This window comes from Eurytemora carolleeae, unplaced genomic scaffold (genome assembly GCF_000591075.1).
Source record: "Eurytemora carolleeae unplaced genomic scaffold, Eaff_2.0 scaffold503, whole genome shotgun sequence".
Classification (NCBI taxonomy): Eukaryota; Metazoa; Arthropoda; class Copepoda; order Calanoida; family Temoridae; genus Eurytemora; species Eurytemora carolleeae.
In genome coordinates, this window is record NW_019396393.1 from 72,422 (window position 1) to 93,478 (window position 21,057).

Genomic DNA, 21,057 nt, shown 5'->3' on the forward strand with positions numbered 1-21,057 from the left:
AAATCAAACGCTTATTTAACGTTTGGATATATAGAAAATACGGGTTCAAAACTGAAATCAAACGCTTATTTAACGTTTGGATATATAGAAAATACGGGTTCAAAACTGAAATCAAACGCTTATTTAACGTTTGGATATATAGAAAATACGGGTTCAAAACTGAAATCAAACGCTTATTTAACGTTTGGATATATAGAAAATACGGGTTCAAAACTGAAATCAAACGCTTATTTAACGTTTGGATATATAGAAAATACGGGTTCAAAACTGAAATCAAACGCTTATTTAACGTTTGGATATATAGAAAATACGGGTTCAAAACTGAAATCAAACGCTTATTTAACGTTTGGATATATAGAAAATACGGGTTCAAAACTGAAATCAAACGCTTATTTAACGTTTGGATATATAGAAAATACGGGTTCAAAACTGAAATCAAACGCTTATTTAACGTTTGGATATATAGAAAATACGGGTTCAAAACTGAAATCAAACGCTTATTTAACGTTTGGATATATAGAAAATACGGGTTCAAAACTGAAATCAAACGCTTATTTAACGTTTGGATATATAGAAAATACGGGTTCAAAACTGAAATCAAACGCTTATTTAACGTTTGGATATATAGAAAATACGGGTTCAAAACTGAAATCAAACGCTTATTTAACGTTTGGATATATAGAAAATACGGGTTCAAAACTGAAATCAAACGCTTATTTAACGTTTGGATATATAGAAAATACGGGTTCAAAACTGAAATCAAACGCTTATTTAACGTTTGGATATATAGAAAATACGGGTTCAAAACTGAAATCAAACGCTTATTTAACGTTTGGATATATAGAAAATACGGGTTCAAAACTGAAATCAAACGCTTATTTAACGTTTGGATATATAGAAAATACGGGTTCAAAACTGAAATCAAACGCTTATTTAACGCTTGGATATATAGAAACATTTTTAGTAATTGCAAGGACGCAACGCAATATATATATATATATTTATTTTATTTTTGTTTGTAAAATTATTTGTGTTATGACGTTGTTTGAACATTTTTACTTTGTTACGACTTCTGTTATCTATTAAGTTGAGAAGAATAATACTTACTTAATCTTTGATTTTTATGTGTTAAATGCACAATTTGATTTTTTATGTGTAAAATGCATCATTTAATTCTTATGTGTTAAATTCATAATTGAGACAAGTTGAGTGAAAATAAACTCCCTTTTACTCACCACAAGTGAATGCATACTACAGAACTATTTTAAGGGTTAACCACAAGGAATTTTCATTTTTTCGGTTTCTGAATAAAGAAAGATAATACCCTCCCCTCTTCCCCCCCCCCACTAAATAGTAAGAGACTGCGCCCCTCGTATACCTTGCTGCCTGTTTAATAGCTTCAGTAGCTTCACTGTTCTTTCTAGTTCCTTTTCTACAATAATATAAAATTATCAAATATATTTAAACTAACTATATTTAACGAATTTATTAATCAATAAATTAATCAATGAACTGACCTGACTGTTTCCTTGAGAAGATCAGGCTGATCCCCAGATACATGGACATCTAGATCATATATCATATATCAGGTTTAAGGTTTTTTGGTTAGGGGTCAACTTAGGGACAGAGGGTACAATTGAGGGGAAGAGGGTTAGGTAGAGAAAGTTCATGATTGGAGTTTACTTAGGGACAGAAGGATCTACGTTAAGGATTGTTTGGTGAACTAAGGGTCGGAAGGGGTGTTTGCAGGGGCGGATCCAGCTCTTTGAAATGGGGGGGAGGGGTCAACTCCCAATAAAACTGTGATGGTGGGGGTGGGGGGAGCACAGAGCAAAACTTTTAAGCGAGGATGGGGGGTGCAGGCCCCCCGTAAATTTTAAAAGGAATTTGCATTGAGAGGGAGTATTTGAAGTGCTAAAAATAACAAATTTCTCATAAAATATGTAAAAGATATTGCCACCTTAATTAAAACTTTATGTACTTTACTTTCAAACTTTTCACTCAGGATTCTCGTGCAAGAAAAATACTGACATATAAAAGGCTAGCAAGGATAGGTCGAGGGACGATGATATCTCAGTTTAATATAAAAAGGAGGGGAAGGCCAGGGTCCAAAAATCGTATACTTGTGTTTTTGCTTTAAATCGGGCAATTTTCAAAAAATTTCTGTAATTTGATTTGAATTAGGGAAAAAAGCATTTTCAAAAATACCCATGTATTAATGATTTTTTTTCTTCATTTTTATCATTACAACCCATTCCAGGAAGCCATTTCTGATTTTTGTAAAAATTGCATTTTTAGTAGAATAAAATTTTTCTTTTTTAAAATGATTTCTGAAAATGTTACAAAATTGGACAACCCTACTATAGCTTTGGTGTCGCTGTTATGTTACTAAAAATGTAATTATAATGCTATACTTAAATCATAATAAACGTAATTATCAAAATAGGAAAGAATCATTTTCAATTACTTAACAGCGTTGGTTAAAACTTAAAATCTATCGATGAAAAGTAAAATATTATGATTTATCAATCAATTAAAGATTGTTAAGTCAAAGGACCTTAAAGTTACTGCTAGCAAGCAGTTACAGTAAACTTTTAAATTAGTCTGGTACTTGAACCGAAGGAATAGTGGATTTTAATGGAGGTTTAGAGGTAAAAGAATCAAATTGTGGGTCAAGAAAAGACTTAGCGGTTGAGGGATCGACTTTAGCTTTTAAGGGACAAACTTGGTGGTCAAACCAGTTTTCCATAAGGTCAGAGAGTTACCTTAGTGGTCAAACCAGTTTTCCATAAGGTCAGAGAGTTACCTTAGTGGTCAAACCAGTTTTCCGTAAGGGCAGAGAGTTACCTTAGTGGTCAAACCAGTTTCCATAAGGTCAGAGAGTTACCTTAGTGGTCAAACCAGTTTCCATAAGGTCAGAGAGTTACCTTAGTGGTCAAACCAGTTTTCCATAAGGTCAGAGAGTTACCTTAGTGGTCAAACCAGTTTTCCATAAGGTCAGAGAGTTACCTTAGTGGTCAAACCAGTTTCCATAAGGTCAGAGAGTTACCTTAGTGGTCAAACCAGTTTCCATAAGGTCAGAGAGTTACCTTAGGCCAGTCTTAATGTAATTTTCATCTAGGTCAATGTATTAATTTAGTAATTAAATTGTATCAAACTAACTCAGGAGTCAATTATTATATGAGTACTTAATATTTAAAATTTTTACCTTTAGAAGGTTTAGAAACTCGGGAATTCTTTCTGTTGTTTTCTGCCACTCTGCTCTTAGATCCAGCTACTGTTGTTGTTATTGTTGTTGGTGGTGGAACCGGTTTGTTTGTTTGAACTGGTTTGTTTGTTGTTGACACTTTCGGACCTGTTCTTGTCAGGGTAGTTTTCCTTTGCGGGGCTGAGGTTACTAGAACAAAATAGTTATATTAAAATAAAATATGATAATTTTTGGTTTATAAAATTAATTTATCAAACAGGATTTTTTTGTTGTTGGAAAATTTGATAATATCCAATTCCAATTCACGGCGTGTTCTTTCCTTCTCTCCATTTATCATAAAATCGACAAATTCTAGGCTTCCTGCCTCACATTTTACATCCTTCCTGTCTCACATATCAACCTTCTTCCTGCCTCATATTTTACATCCTTCCTGTCTCACTTATCAAACTTCTTCCTGCCTCATATTTTACATCCTTCCTGTCTCACATATCAACCTTCTTCCTGGCCATCGTGTCCTATTCATTTAGCACAAAATAGGTTTTCTCTTTGTCTAAATTTATATATTATTCTTGCCTCAGCTATCTCTTCCTGTCTCATATTTCTTCATATTTCCTGTCTCATATATCTTGATTCTTCCTGCACCATTTACGCCCCAATTTTTCCTGTCTTATACATCAAATTCATGCCTTATATATATCCCAATTTCTTCTCTTTCACACATCCAATCTTCCTGTCTTATAATTCAACTTCCTGCAAAGCATATCCCTATTCTTCCTGTCTCATGCATCCCCATTTTTCCTGTTTAAATCCAACTTTCCTGTCTTAAGATATCCTATTCTAGTGTATTCTCTATGCATATATATAAACTGTAGTTCAGTCTGGTCTCACTGCTGGAGATTGAAGGCTCTCATACGGAAAGATATTTTCCAAGAGGGTGTGTACTGTGTACTGTGTACTGAGAAGTGGGAGGGGGNCAACAACCTTGAGTTTTAGTTTAGGTTCCTTGGATTCTAGATATTTAGTTTAGGTTCCTTGGATTCTAGATGTTTAGTTTAGGTTCCTTCGATTCTAATGTTTAGTTTAGGTTCCTTGGATTCTAGAGGTTTAGTTTAGATTCCTTGGATTCTACATGTTTAGTTTAGGTTCCTTGGATTCTACATGTTTAGTTTAGGTTCCTTCGATTCTAGAGGTTTAGTTTAGGTTCCTTGGATTCTAGATGTTTAGTATAGGTTCCTTGGATTCTAGATGTTTAGTTTAGGTTCCTTCGATTCTAATGTTTAGTTTAAGTTCCTTGGATTCTAGAGGTTTAGTTTAGGTTCCTTGGATTCTAGATGTTTAGTTTAGGTTCCTTGGATTCTAGATAATTAGTTTAGGTTCCTTGGATTCTAGATGTTTAGTTTAGGTTCCTTGGATTCTAGATGTTTAGTATAGGTTCCTTGGATTCTAGATGTTTAGTTTAGGTTCCTTGGATTCTAGATTTTTAGTTTAAGTTCAATTGGATTCGGATTTTTTAAAAAATTTGAAATATTTACTATTTTTATGCATGAGACAACTGGATATATCATAATAATGAGCTGAAAATAGTGAGGAGTCATATCATGATTAAGATCATCTAGAGCCAATATCTGGCTGGTTCAGAGATTAACCTTGGATATCAATAACACAGTCATATCAAGTTTATTATAAATTTTACAAACTGAGAGAGCACAAAATTGAGAAAACACGCCCAGAAACTATTAAAGTTTAAAAGAGAATGAAACCCTGAAATAATTTATTGAAGTCATATTAATTAATAAAGGTAAGAATATCAAAATAAGTTTTATTTTTACAAAGTAGGCTAATAAAATTAAGCTAAATACCTTTTGGTCCACATGGTTTTGGATTTTCTGGTTTTGTGATAATTGTTGATTTAACGGAGCACTTTTTATTAAAAGTTTTTGTCCGGTGAGGCGTGTCCGGGGATAGACTACCCGCCCTACCTTCATCTTTTTAAACCAGAATATTATGAATAATTATCATTTATGTATTTTGGTTTGTTAACTTTTTTTTGATGAAAATTTTTCTATAAACAAGGTACAAGTTACAATTTTAGATGAAACCTTTATTCAATATTCATAATATCGAACTTAAAGTAAAATTTTCTGAATTACAAAGTTTTGCTTGAAATTATAAACAGGATGTTGGGATATATTTGTTTTAGATATCTGTTCAAGATTTTGTTCAAAATTTCAAGCAAATTTTTGTAATTTCGAAATTTTGGTAGTTCTATATATATCACAAACAAAATGTTCAGGTTTCCTCTAAAAGTGTAATAACGGAAAATAAAAATCTGCTTAAAAATATAAAAAGTGTGTATTTTTAAATTTTTTCTGTTTTCCTGAAGTATCTGATTTCGAGGATATTTTCCTAGAGCCGGGTCCAGGCCCAGGGAAATGTCGGGGTGTGGTGGGGGACGGCGTGATTAGCTCTAAGGAGAGGCAGGGAGGAGGGAGTAGTTCAACTACAGAGCGAGGGAGGCGGAGGGTTGAGGGGCGAGGGAGGGGTTTAGGAAGGGAGCTGGGCATCCTTTTCCTCTCATTCATCAGAGATTAACATGTTCTAATATTTCATCAGAATCATTATAAAGAAAGTTTAAATTAATTTCTCGACAAAAACCAAACATTTCACTTTATACCAAAACATGTGATGCGATTTTATACCGTGGTTCTTTTCCTAAATTGTTTTTCATTTTTTGTGATAATTTAGTTATAATTCATGTTTGGTTAAAAAATATTTTGGGATCAGTTCTAAACTTCAATTTATGAATAACAGCTGAACATGATTATAGTAATAATAATTTTTTTATATCGAAAAAAAGATTATTTTATGAAATAAAATAATAAACTCCCCCACCAGCTGAGCTAGCTGTAATCTGTAAGTATAAGTCACAAGGTAAAATAATAAACTAAGTATTAAAAGGAAATTCTCAAACATATGTTATCTTTCACTCACACATTGATAGCTAACCGTAGGAAGTGAAGAAGGAGGAAGGGGGGGGAGGTGACATGATTTCAAGTACTTTAGATTGACAGGTGGGGGGAAGAGGGTAAATCGAGTGCAGATGAAGACGATGGATGAGAGAAGGATGAACGGAAGGAAAAAGATGAATGAGAGAAAGGGATAAAACCGAGACGGTAAATAATGAGAGAAAAAAATGAATGAATCAGAGAATGGAAATGAATGAGAAAGAGAATGAATGAATTAGAGAATGGAAATGAATGAAAGAAAATGAATGAATCAAAGAATGGAAATGAATGGGAGAGAGAAAATCAGAGAATGGAAATGAATGAGAGAAGGAAATAAGAATGAGATGAGAGAAATGAATGAAAGAAGGGAAAGGGATGAGAAAAGAGAAGAATAAGAGAGAAAAAAAGAATGAGTGGAATGGACTGAGTTGGATGAAATGAAAAAACGGACGAAAGAAAAAATTGCATGAATTGAGTAAACAAATTAATGGACAATATATAAAAAGAGGCGAGGAGGAAAAAAAGAAGATCAAAAGACGTGATTTAGGTTGGGATGAGAGAGAAATATTCAACGATAAAAAAAATGCGCGGCTAAGATGCCAAGATTGAAAGGCAGAGAGGGTATAAAGGTCATGAATCGAGGAAGAAATATATCCATTACTCTTTATGAAAAGGGTTACCCATATATCAATTATACTAACAATCTTTTAATGCAATGCATGTATTTTGCACAGTTCACCCAACATCATTATATTATCATAATCGTTCTACAAAGCTGAACAAAGCTCAAGTGAACAGAAAAAAATAGTTATGTTTATTTCATCTTAGATAAAAACTATTTCTGCCTGTGTACAGTCAAATCACATATTAAGAACTCATTTATATAAAACTAAATAAATGAAATGAAATGAAAAATGGAGGGAGGGATAGTGTTCTGTATTTTGAACCCATTGATAACTAGTGTTAAGGGGGAGGAGGGAATATCAAATTACTAGAAATAAATACTGATTAATGTGTGTTAGCAGGAATATATTATTCAAATTCTATCTCATTTATACATTTCACTTACACACGATGTCTTTATAAACTTTTTTATTATTTCTGTTTAGTTTAGTAAGATAATAAAATATGCAAGTAGGAAGTGTCATTAATTCCACCCAAGCTTGGAAACTAGGCATTATTAGGCCTAAGCTATCTTCTGACCACTCAACGTATAAATTCTTAATTGTATTTTATAAGGAACCCTATAATACAGGCGTAGAGTATAGAACATATTGCGGGGTTTACAAGGTTCTAAGATTCAGGCCTCAGGAGAACAATAATCTTTCAAACTAACATCTAAAACTATATTTTTTTTTACTTTTAAAAGTTACTAGAAATATCTAAGGAGGCTATAAAAGTTGCTTCAAAGTAAGCAACTTTTTTTATATTCGTATAAGGACATTTTTCCTAAAAATCCTTTTCTGGTCAATTTTCTTTATAAATAAAACCAACTAAGCGGTTATCAAGGTCTACAAAACCATTTTATGATTTTTTGTGTGTGTGAAAATATCGACCTCTCGTTGACACGTGTTATATTGAGCTAAATATGATTGTACATTTATTATTCTGTTGATAAACATTGTCAGCAATATATTAACCCTAAAGGTATAGGGGTGTGTGTACCTGTACAATGTACTGTGTATACGGTGAACACAGATAACTCAGATATGACAAAATATGTCGGTTTTAATTTTCTTAATTTAAATGTACTTATTTGAATTAATTAACTTATAATAATTGTGCAATGCGGGGCTGAATACATAGGTATAAAAATGTTCGTTTTACACTTTTATTATATATCCTTCCAAATGTGCTGAAAGCCCCTTAACTATATATTTACATTGTACGATAAGTACCAGAGTTAAAACAACAACTGTCTCTGTTGTCCAATCTGTATGCCTGAGGGTACCTTGTTAACCCCTAGTTATCTGCCAAACCATGCAACCAACTTGTATATCGCATGTGAGAGTCTTGTTTTTCAAATGTATTCAAAAACTGCTTAATTGCTAATTATTTAAATAAACACAAATATAAATCTCGAAATTTGAATAATTAAAACTATACAATTTTACAACAAGCTGAAACAGGTGTATCGACAGATAAATAAATTATCAGATCGACAGACGAATTGATCAAGAGATAGGCAAATATAAACGCAAATAGATGATAGAATGACAGATATATAGATAGATATAAGATTGTAAGTATATATTTGAAAAGATAGATAGGTAGATAGATAGATGATTCCAAGGTTATAATGCAAGGAAAGTTAATTGCAGTTGCGTATACTCTGCGTACATATTGAAACCAGTTCTCTCTGTGCGGAATTTGTAAATAAGAGTGGATGCATCAGTGTTCGTTTGGTATCCGAGGAGGTTAAAAGTATTAAATTTTGATAATTTTGATAATTCACATAATAGTTTCCTATGACCAGAATATTTTATAGATTTTTTATGTGCAGATGGATCCCATGTCAGGCTTCGACATCCGTCTGGTGTTTACATTACCGCCCAGAGTCAGAGACAGTACACTGCAGAACAAAACATGCGAACACCTCTGAAATAACTTTCCTTGCATTATAACCTTGGATGAATGGATATAAAGCTAGACAACGAGTAATCTTATATTATTATCTTTAATCTCAGTATCAACGTCATTATCATAGATGGTAGTTAGACGGACAATATTTTTACAGGAGACATTCATAAAATAGACAAAATTCATACAGGAGGCAATATTCATACAAGAGACAATATTCATACAAGAGAGACGATATTCATACAGGAGACAATATTCATACAAGAGACAATATTCATACAAGAGACAATATTAATACAGGAGACAATATTCATACAAGAGACAATATTCATACAGGAGACAATATTCATACAAGAGACAATATTCATACAGGAGACAATATTCATACAAGAGACAGTATTCATACTAGGAGACAATATTCATACAGGAGACAATATTTATACAAAAGACAATATTCATATAAGAGACAATATTCATACAGGAGACAATTTTCATACAAGAGACAATATTCATACAAGAGACAACATTCATACAGGAGACAGTATTCATACAGGAGACAATATTCATACAAGAGATAATATTCGTGCAGGAGACAATATTCATACAGGAGACAATATTCATAAAGGAGACAATATTCGTACAGGAGACAATATTCATACAGTAGACAATATTCATACAAGAGACAATATTCATACAGGAGACAGTATTCATACAGGAGACAATATTCATACAGGAGACAATATTCATACAGGAGACAATATTCATACAAGAGACAATATTCATACTAGGAGACAATATTCATACAGGAGACAATATTTATACAAAAGACAATATTCATATAAGAGACAATATTCATACAGGAGAAAATATTCATACAAGAAAATATTCATACAAGAGACAACATTCATACAGGAGACAATATTCATACAGGAGACAATATTCATACAGGAGACAATATTCATACAAAAGACAGTATTAATACTGGGAGACAATATTCATACAAGACACAGTATTCATACTGGGAGACAATATTCATATAGGAGACAATATTTATACAAGAGACAATATTCATGCAGGAGACAGTATTCATACAGGAGACAATATTCATACCAGAGACAATATTTATATAGAGGACAATATTTATTTGGAAGACAATATTCATAAATCGGCAGACAATATTCGTACAGGAGACAATATTCATATTCAACAATAATCTTTTTATGGCAAACCTTGCTATAATATGGTCACATTGTGAGGTAAAAAATATGTTCTATTGATATGGTCGACTGATTTTAATTAAGTTTATGCAAGTTTAAACTTACAAATTTATGCAATGTATGTACTGGCTAAAAAAAAAAAATATAAAATATTTGCCTTTTCAGAATATTAATGAGATTTGATCTGAATCTGAAATTTACGATTTGACCAGGCCAGGTGTGTTATTTAACCCTGTTTTCTGAATATTCTTGAATATGAATAAAATTAGAGTTCTATATTTCTGAAACCACACTTCAATATCTCGTCAACATATCACCTTTCTCGCATATTATGCAGGGATCGGGGAATAAGAATCCAATAGTTTAATATAGTTTTTTAACTTCCAAAATAAAACGATGAGACAGTTGAATTTGTGAAAGAAAGTAAAAATTTTAAATTCAGAGTTTCCCACAACGGATGAGATTTCATTCTGTTCGGATTTTTTTCTTTCAGTTTTTCCATTTCCGGTTCCCAGCAGCGTAACACTTTCTATCTTTCCCAAATCAATAGGTATTAAGTATACCAATAAAAGAATAAATTTTACATTAATTTCATCAATATTTAAAGAGTATTGGTCGTATTTAAAGTCTCATCCTTTATGGGTAACCCTCTGTATACAAAAACTTTAAAACCTCTTCATAAAGGCGAAAGTGTACAAGAGATTTTAACCAAAAATTTAAAAAAGTACTTTTGCTAAAACAGGAAATATACCCATTCATAAACTGGCATGTTAAACAATTCATTGAACAAAAACTTTAGCAAACTTTTGATTTTACTAATTTGAATTCATTTATGCAAACTGTGCATGCCTATTGCCTTTAGTCAACAATCTTCTACCAAACTTTACTTCCTTCCTTGTCCGTCTCTATATTCACGCATTGAAATATATGCAAGTAACGCATCATGTCAAAAATAGAAAATCTAATTTAAAAAATATGAAAAATTGTTTCTTATTCAAAATCAGCCACACTCTCTTTCTTCTCTAAAAATATTTTCTCCAAATTATGCATGGAAGTTTTTATGTGGTTCTTTTGGATTTTTGACTTCAAGGATGCAAGAGAAATTTGGAAGTTTCAATCCTATCAAATGTTTTTTTCTCCAAATCTTCTTTTAATCCAATATATGTATATATTTGAAAACACAGTATCAGGGTTAAAAACAAAGGGACCTGGAACAAGTTGAGATAAATACGCTGTTAAGGGCGGGGGGACTGAAGCGTGTGATTTTTACCAATATTTTTACGGCTGACAAGTCTATCAGAATGCATTTCGGTCACGAACAGAAAAAAAACCTATTCCCTTCCGTCCTATACATTTCAGTACAAAATATACCAGAAAACAAAGGAATTAGGAAGTATTTGATCCGTGATTCCATCATGTTTTTAACCTTTATATAATTAAGTAAATTGGCCCAATTAGGAAGAATAATATTCCTTATATCTCAAAGTAAATTATCTTTGGAGTTAAATTATTTAAAGTCATCATGGGGTTGAGAACCTATACTATGTTTGAGAATAATGGTGCACGCTGCATATCTTTATCGGAATAACTGCAACAATTTCAAAACATTTAAAAACACGACCAGAGGCCGAATAGCCGCAGCTTAAATTTGAGACCCGGCTCAAATATGGTTGATTCCTCTTTAAATTGTATTCAATGTTTAAAGATTTAAGCCGGCGTTCAATTGAAACCATTTTTTGGCGGATTCTAGACGCGGCTCAAATTCATTAAATTCGGACTCAGCTCATTGCGGCAAATTAACTGATCAAAACAACTAGGTTCGATAAAACCCGACTTAACTTGTTAAACTATTATTGTAATTTTACTTAAGGGATTTAAAATGAAAATTACATTATGTAAATGTCGCCTAAATTACATTATGTATATGTCGCCTAAATTACATTATGTTTATATCGCCTAAATTACATTATTTATTATTCAATGTTAAAAGATTTAAGCCGGCGCTCAATTGAAACCAGTTTTTGGCGGATTCTAGACGCGGCTCAAATTCATTAAATTTGGACTCAGCTCATTGCGGCAAATTAACTGATCAAAAAAACTAGGTTCGATAAAACCCGACTTTACTTGTTAAACTTTTATTGCAGTTTTACTTAAGGGATTTAAAATGAAAATTACATTATGTAAATGTCGCCTAAATTACCTTATGTATATGTCGCCTAAATTACATTATGTTTATGTCGCCTAAACTACATTATGTGTATGTCGCCTAAATTACATTATGCTTATGTCGCCTAAATTACATTATGTATATGTCGCCTAAATTTTGTCAATTGTCAAAGTTTGAACAAGACTCAATCTGGTCAACACTGAAACAAAGAGGGCTTAAAATTCGGGGAATTTTTGAATCCCGGGACAACATGGAAACAAACTAGTTTAAAACTTCAATAGGTTTTCTGAATTAGGCAACTTTTTTCCGTCTTGTTTTTTAATGTAGCTAGGCAGTAACAGGCAGTATAAATCTCGATGCAGGGCAAGGGCTTGAAGGTTGGTTGGTACGTGTCATTAAATATATAATGATCAAGGATCAAGGGTACGGGTTGAAACTGTATTTTGTGATACGTCTATATCTGCTGTCTAATGTTTTGTCCACGCACAATAGTCCATGTCTAATGTAAGTGTGATTATTGTATCCATTTAAAAAATGATTATCCACTTGTCCAAGATCCAAGTGTTCCAAGATCCACTTGTCCAAGATTCACTTGTCCAAGATCCACTTGTCCAAGATTCACTTGTCCAAGATCCACTTGTCCAAGATCCACTTGTCCAAGATCCGCTTGTCCAAGATCCGCTTGTCCAAGATCCAAGTGTTTCAAGATCCAAGTGTTCCAAGATCCAAGTGTTTCAAGATCCAAGTGTTCCAATTTCCAAGTGTTCCAAGATCCAAGTGTTCCAAGATCCAAGTGTTCCAAGATCCAAGTGTTCCAAGATCCAAGTGTTCCAAGATCCAAGTGTTCCAAGATCCAAGTGTCCCAAGATCCAAGTGTCCCAAGATCCAAGTGTCCCAATATTTAGTCGTGCAAGTGTCCCATTTAAGTAAATGCGATAGATGTTAAAAAATTAAAAACGTATCGACCAAGTACTTCTAAACTGTGAAAAACCCATTTTCAAGATTTCTGTTGTTATCTTTATGTTTGAACCTGTGACAGTCGGACATTTAACAAATATGAAGTGAGAAGATTTAGTTTCATAATTAGGAGACAGATAGTTTTGTATACATAACAAGAGATAAGAAAATTACTAAATATGTGTGTGAACATGAGCTGAAATGAGATATGTCTCGTCTCAGACTGATTTTCTGGTTGAAGAATTATATATATTGAAAACATATCATTAGGAAAATATTTCTTGCGTGTTAAAACTATTTGTAAATAAAGATACCATCACATGTAATAGAATACTCCCCTTCCCCTCTCAGGAGGACAGGGGGGGGGGGAAGCCGACATCGTTTCTGCAATTTCTGTCATTTCTGTCCTTTGTCATTTCTGTCATTTTTGTCCTTTCTGTCATTTCTGTCATTTCTGTCCTTTCTGTCCTTTCTGTCCTTTCTGTCCTTTCTGTCCTTTCTGTCATTTCTGTTATTTCTGTCATTTCTGTCATTTCTGTCATTTCTGTCATTTCTGTCATTTCTGTCCTTTCTGTCATTTCTGTCCTTTCTGTCCTTTCTGTCATTTCTGTCATTTCTGTCATTTCTGTCATTTCTGTCATTTCTGTCATTTCTGTCATTTCTGTCCTTTCTGTCATTTCTGTCCTTTCTGTCATTTCTGTCATTTCTGTCATTTCTGTCATTTCATTAATGTCTTTATTCTTTTTTATTTTTACAACTGTAAAAACCTAACCCATAACCCTCTATCAGGTCAAAAATAATAAATAAATCATACATTTTTAAACTTACTAATTAAATTACATTTTCCTCCTTTTTCTCTTTTTCTTATTCTTCTTTAAATTGAGGAAGGTTCCTGTTTAATTATCTGTTAGATCCTAATGAAACCCATTCTCCCCTGCCCTCCTGCTGTATACAATATATACGTTTAATATATTGAATCCCTCTATGCAGTTTGCATTGTTCAGTAACAGCCTTGAACGTATTTCTCAGTTTGCTTTAGTCAATAAATAGACACAAATGTACATACTACAAACTTATTTTTAACTGAGAATTGAAAAATAATATAATTTCAAGAAAATAAGAATTGAAAAAGTAGAATAAAAAATAAGTAAGGGAAAATAGAATCTACATTAATAAAAAAAAGAAAAATTGACAAAAAATGATTAATCTATTATATAATCATCTAGTGAAGACTTGGGGGCTGAATGAGGGGAGGGGAGTATATCCAAACGAGGGGAGGGGGGGAGGGTTATTAAGGAAGGAAGGGGGTAAAATCAAAGCATGACAAAAAACCTATTTAGTAGCATACAACCTTTAATGACATTGGTTATTATGTTAGAGGAAGTAAGCGCCGGGAGGGGAGGTATATTTAAGTACAAAGAATTACATTATTATAATGTAGGAAGGCTGTAGTTTGTGTATAATAATAATAATGAAACACAGAAATGATTAGATGACATCAGTGACGTATTTAAGGAGGGTTATTGAGGTTACTTACCCCCCCCCCCTAGAATCTTGGGGGACATAAATATCCCCATTTAGAAACCTGATCTCCATGTCCATGATTACCATTAAGAGGAAAAATGTTAAAAAAAAATTGCCACTTCGCGCAGATAATCTTACTCATTCAACTTTAACAAAGTAACATAGATAAGTTTTACCAAAAAATCGAGTTTTTTAATGCAGTAGCGTACTTGCACTTCATGTCAAATTAGGTATAAAGCTCTTTCAGGGGTAGGGGGGGGGATAAAATGTTTAAAGATTCAGACTATTAAGAATTAAATTTAAAAAGTAAGACATTTCTCTTTTAATATGGTAAAATTATAATGAATATATATATATATAATATATACACAATGAGTTAAATAAATTCAGTTTTTTACGGAATAAATCATAAATGTAGTCAATGTAATTAGTGAATATAAAGTATCCACTATAAATAGAGACTTAAGAAAAAACGCTCGATTTTTGATAATTTTGAAATTCCACGATTTTTTTTTAGAAATTCGCGAACTTTTGTTTTTTGTTTTACAATGTATTCAACGAGAAAATGTTAACAAATGAAATAGAAGATGGGCGCGATGCGCCCTAAAGGCTAGCGATGAATATTCTTTAAAACAATGCAAGCAACTAAGCTACCAGGGCACAGGTGGCTGATCATCGCGGATTTTTTCATATTGGTGGATTTGCTATTTTATAAGCTGTTTAAAAAGTTTATAATGGACAACCTTTAGGGTATAAATTAAGTCAGGTGAAAACTGAAAGGTGGTAAAGGAAGCCTTTTTTTTATAAAGATTGTTACTCCCAGAAATGATTAGGAAATTGAAATGAAAGCCAGCTAAAACCCATAAATTGATATAAAACCATGAATGGGGTTGTACAATGTCTTGGGGGGGGGGGAAAATATAATTCAGGGGGGGGGGGAAAAAAAATCTGCGCATTACGCGCGCAAAATTTTAAATTTACCCCACCCCCCGTAGAAAATCCGTATTTACGCCCCTGGATGACTTAAATTACATAAATTTATATAAACCATTTCTTGAAAATAATATTAATTGTGATTAACTTTTACTAATTATATTATGCTCTTCTCTTTCTCTCTATACGACCTTTAAACTATATGATCCCTTGAATCCTTACATTATACCGTTTTACTCTGCTTAGTGACATCAAACCACATTTTCCCGAGAACATACCCCCCCCCCTCCCCCCGGCACTCCGCATTCAAGTGAACCATTCCCAGATAGTAAAATATCTCCTTCCAGTTAATTATCTTCCGTTAAATATTCACCCCACTACACCACCAGGTATTGGGTTTAGAGATGGGTAGCGATTATTTTTTCATTCGTGTTTTGTTTACTATTAAAGGTCTTCACAACAATCTGAGGTTTTTCACATGATCAGAAGTTGCATATATTTATTTAAGTAGTAATCTCTATTGGTTTGTTTGTGTGACCGATTATCACTCAGGAACCTCTGGACCGATTTGCCTTAAATTTGGATTGTGGAACTCGGTAAACCCGCAGGAGTGTTCTTAGCTTGACGCTTGGTTTAAAGATCTTTAATTAAGTGGGTTGCCTTTTATAGGAACGTTAAGTTTCCAGGCAAAGCTGGGTTCACAAGCTACTTCTCTAAAGGTTTCGTTTTTTTACTTGAACCAACTCAATTTAATAAAATGACATTATATTTTGTGCCCGAGTAAAAGCTTGGCATTATGTTAAAAAGCAAACTCAAAAATCTTTTAAATGTGATAAACATCTTGGAGCCTCTTTAAGTCGATAAGCTTTGAAGATTTAAACCCGAACTAAAAAACTAAAAAACGATGGCCATCTCTAATTGGGTAGAAGCTTAACACTATCTGATGAATATAATTCCTATTTATCTAGTTTAGTGATCTTAACGCCCTGTATACGCTACATGGAATAATTAAATATTATAATTACTTAAATGAGCTTACACTGGGTTCAATATAATTTTATAATTAGACAAATCTTAGTAGTAATCTTATTATTATTTATACACTGGAGTTTTGGAGGGGAAGTGGAAAGAGAGAGTTTAGAATTAGACACACAATGCACTTCCGCAGATTAGAAATAGCCTAAGGGTGGGGATGGTAGGGTGCAGAGGGAGGGGACAGGGTTGGGTTGGAGAAAAATAGAAAGAGAGGGGGGGGGGAGATGCTGGGATAACAGGAGTAAATTGGTTATTTGGTGTCAATATATATCATGCTTAGTGTCTCTCAATATTGATTCTAAAAGTTAATTAAATCTAGAAAAACTGTTTCTGCCACTTTACTGAAATGTTAAAATAAATTAATGTGAATCAAATTTCATTTGTATGGATAAATTGAAACTCTTGTAGTTTCAATCTTAAATCAAGATTTTCATACCTAAGATACGTTTTTATTGTTAATTGTTCAAATAAGAATATCATGCATGGTCAATGGTCATGCTTAATCATAATTAATATAAATATAAAATACAATAGGTTGAACACAATTGTAGAATTAAGATTGGTTAAATGATGGAAGCCGGAGATTAGAATATTTAAAGGAAGCGTTTCCGCTTTTTCAAGCTTTTATTACGCGCCATAAAATACATTTCCTGTCTTTCAATCTAGAATACTGTAGAATTATTTGATTGGAATCTTCTTCAAAGCGCCTCAGCGACGACCTGTCCTAATTTTTCATTCCGCAATATTTCGATATATTCGTCACTTGTCAAACCTTAAACAATGGTTCAATATCGCCCATAGGCACAAACCATATTTCCTTCTTTTCTTAAATTAATTCACAATAAAATATTTAATGATTCTGTGATTGCCTAATATGTGGATCTGTGGTCAGTTCACGGTTTTGAATAATATTATCACTAAATCTTTATAATTAGATTTACGTGAGTAGTTGTTGCTTCTATTTAGGACGCGCTTCACTGTCCGGATACACTAGATACAAACACTACTAACTCCGATCAAACACTGCGGAGACTAAAGCTGGAGTAGAGGCAGGACGGTCCGGTACATTTACGCAAATCAACGCAAGAGCAGACCGCGTATATACGCTGACAACGACGCGAAAATTGGTATTTCTTGGGCTGTAGTCCTACCAGACCAACTGTAGCCATAGTAGACAAGACAACAATAAAAATAAATCTTTTCAATCCAAACCAAACATTTGGAAGATTCTGTCACCTGCCCCAATTCCCACCAACATTATTCCTACCAGCATGCATGTAACTATCAGTACAGCTAGTTTCTAATCTAAATTCACGAATTGCAACTGTTTCTCTCACTACTCCCTTACAAATCTTGATAAAAATATATAAACGTGCTCACGTCAAACTAAAGTAAATTGTGCGTAACATCAAAATATTTTATGTTTTCAATCATAGCTCCTCTTATTGCAGAGAAATTGAGAAGAGAAGACCTAAACGTGACCAGACATTCTAATACTTGAGATAAATCAAAACTAGAGAAACTACAAGGTTACAAAGTTGTCCAAGTATTGACGCATAATTTTGTCTATTAGTGTATACTAAATCTTAATCTATTGTATAATTCTAAAAACAATTCTCATATACAACACATATTTAGTTTTTGTATTGAGTGTTAAACTGCAAATACGCAAACATTGCATGGGTTTGGCAATCATGCACATTTACAAAACTAAATATGCACAAGCTGCTGCAACCGACCCACGCCGACCACTATCTTGACAAACAAAAAATAGAAGAGGAAGCTAGGATGAATAAAAACAGATGCAAGGTATGTCTACACAGCTCTGAAATAAAACATTATATTTAAATACAAATAATGAAGAAATTGTTATATCCTTCATCGTTTTCTTGAAAAATTTATCTATATATAAATTTGGCTTGTCTGTTTGTTTGTCTGTTTGTATCCAATAAACGTCAAAACGGCTGAACCGATCGGGCCCACATTTTTTGTGGGACCTCGCGTTATCCCAGGGAAGGTTTATGAATGATTGAAATTTTAAAAATTTGTGTTTAAAAGTTTTTTACTTTTGTAAAATTTTGAAAATGCTCGAAAAAATATGATGAAATCCGCAAACTTTTTTTGTTTTTGTTTTATACTGTACAAAGAGAAGATTCTCACAGATAAAGCTACAATTAAAAGTTCAAATAGAAGATGGGCGCGAAGCGCCCAAAAGCCTAGAAAGAATGGCGTGAAGCGCCCTGAATTTCTAGTATATTAAACTTTTAACAGAATTTTAACTTTTTCTCTAAATGTCTGAAAGGATGAAACTTTAATGACGACCTTAAACTCTTTCACGTACTCTTTTGAAGAAAAGAGTACGTGAAATAGAAAAACAAGTAGTTAAAGAAAGCTCTGGAAATAAAGCAATAAGTCCACGAACTGTTCTTGGAAACATCTACAACATCGTGTTGCAAAGATATAGGGATTAAACTGTATGATCTTGTAGAATTCATAGTTTGAAATTGTTTAATACAATGGTCCATTCAAAATCTACCAAGTCCGACGTTTTTTCTTATAAATGTACCCGTCCGACGTTTGTACTGGTCCGACGTTTGTACTAGTCCGACGTTTGTACTGGTCCGACGTTTGTACTGGTCCGACGTTTGTACTGGTCCGACGTTTGTACTGGTCTGACGTTTGTGCGTCCGACGTTTGTACTGTCCGACGTTTGTGGCGTCCGACGTTTGTGCGTCCGACGTTTGTACTGGTACCGGATTAGTGTTTCTGTCTTAAATATAATCTTTTAATAGTTGATGATTTAGCAAAAAAAAAATTATAGCTGCTCTTATATATACTTTGTCTGTCTGTTTGTTTGTATCCAATAATCGTCAAAACGGTTGAACCGATAGGGCCCAATTTTTTTGTGGGACCTCACGTGACCCCAGAGAAGGTTTATGCATGATCGAATTTTCAAAAATTTGCCTATAACAAATATCGATTTTTGAAAATTTTGAAAATCAACGATTTTTTATTAAATCCGTGAAATTTTGTTTTGTTTTTGTTTTCAATTTATTCAAAGAGAACATATTCACAATTGAAAAAGAAGCCTAGTGAAAGTATAAAAGAAGTCTAACACAATTCTTAACAGTCGTCTTTGAAGTTTCTTTCTTTGTGGCTAACCCTGTACATTATCTTTAAAGCCCTTCAATTGAAATTCTAAAGATAGAATTTATGAATGAATCAATCGTTAGATGTAAAGATACAATACAATGTAATGCGAATACTGTAGTGCACAGTGTAAAGATACGAAGAGGAACAAAAACAGACACAGACAGATGAATCAGAGAACAAAACATTTGGCAACTAATACCTAGACTTACACAGGGTACACAGACAACATCTAGACAAACATCCCTTTATAGAACCCAACTTTCAGAATTCAACTCAAGGAAGGAAATTTTAATTAAATTAAAACCTTTTTTAAGCTCAGCAAAACGGCCCATGCAACATCATAAAGAATAAAGAGAATATGAAATCCCAAGATCGTTCCCGACTTTATCTCACTTTTTTGGTTCTTACCAGAGGCGTATTTAGGGGGGGGGGGGTTGGCCCCCCTGGATCAATGAAATCTATGGTTTCCAGGTTTTTTTTAGGCCTAAATAAAGAAAAAAAAATTAAGTTAATCTCCTGGACAAAATTCCTGAATACGCCCCTGTAAAAACCTGTAAAACTGTAAAAAACCTAGCAAGTAAGATATTTTCTTATATATGTTTCAATATTGACCTTATAAAGAAAAGCTTATTTTTCCAAAATATCTAATTTTAAGATTTATTAGAAAAAGAATAAGATTTTAAATGGAAGAGTAAAAATGGATGTAGATTATAAAAAGAATAAGATTTTAAATGGAAGAGTAAAAATGGATGTAGATTATAAAAAGAATAAGATTTTAAATGGAAGAGTAAAAATGGATGTAGATTATAAAAAGAATAAGATTTTAAATGGAAAAGTAAAAATGGATGTAGATTATAAAACGAAAAAGATTTTAAATGGAAAAGTAAAAATGGATGTAGATTATAAGATTTTAAATGGAAGAGTAAAAATGGATGTAGATTATAAAAAGAATAAGATTTTAAATGGAAGAGTTAAAATGGATGTAGATTATAAAAAGAAGATGATTATAAATGAAGGAAGAGTAAAAATGGGAGAAGGTTGTAAAGAAAAAAAAAAGAATATTAACAATGAAAGAAGAGTAAAAACGGGAGAAGATTTTAAAGGAAAGAAGATTAAAAATTGAAGAAGAGTAAAAAATTGGATAAAGTTGAAAGGAAAGAAGATTTTAAATGGGAGAAGAGGAAAAATAGGAGAAGGTTGTAAAGGAGAGAAGATTAAAAATGGAAGAAGAGTAAAAAAGGGAAAGGTTGTAAGGTAAAGAAGATTATAAATGGAAGA

At 32.8% G+C, this 21,057-nt stretch overlaps 1 protein-coding gene across 1 annotated transcript in view; it reads right to left on the minus strand.

Annotated features, from left to right (window-relative positions):
• Nucleotides 1-821: 821 nt before the first annotated feature.
• LOC111702348 (uncharacterized) overlaps nt 822-21,057 on the minus strand; it is a 61,868-nt gene continuing 41,632 nt past the window's right edge. Inside the window, exons 27-30 of the mRNA XM_023474003.1 lie at nt 3,209-3,397; nt 1,518-1,566; nt 1,379-1,432; nt 822-861 (exon numbers count right to left, since the gene is read on the minus strand). Of these exons, the coding sequence (XP_023329771.1) occupies nt 822-861; nt 1,379-1,432; nt 1,518-1,566; nt 3,209-3,397 (332 nt within the window). The remainder of the gene's footprint in view (nt 862-1,378; nt 1,433-1,517; nt 1,567-3,208; nt 3,398-21,057) is intronic.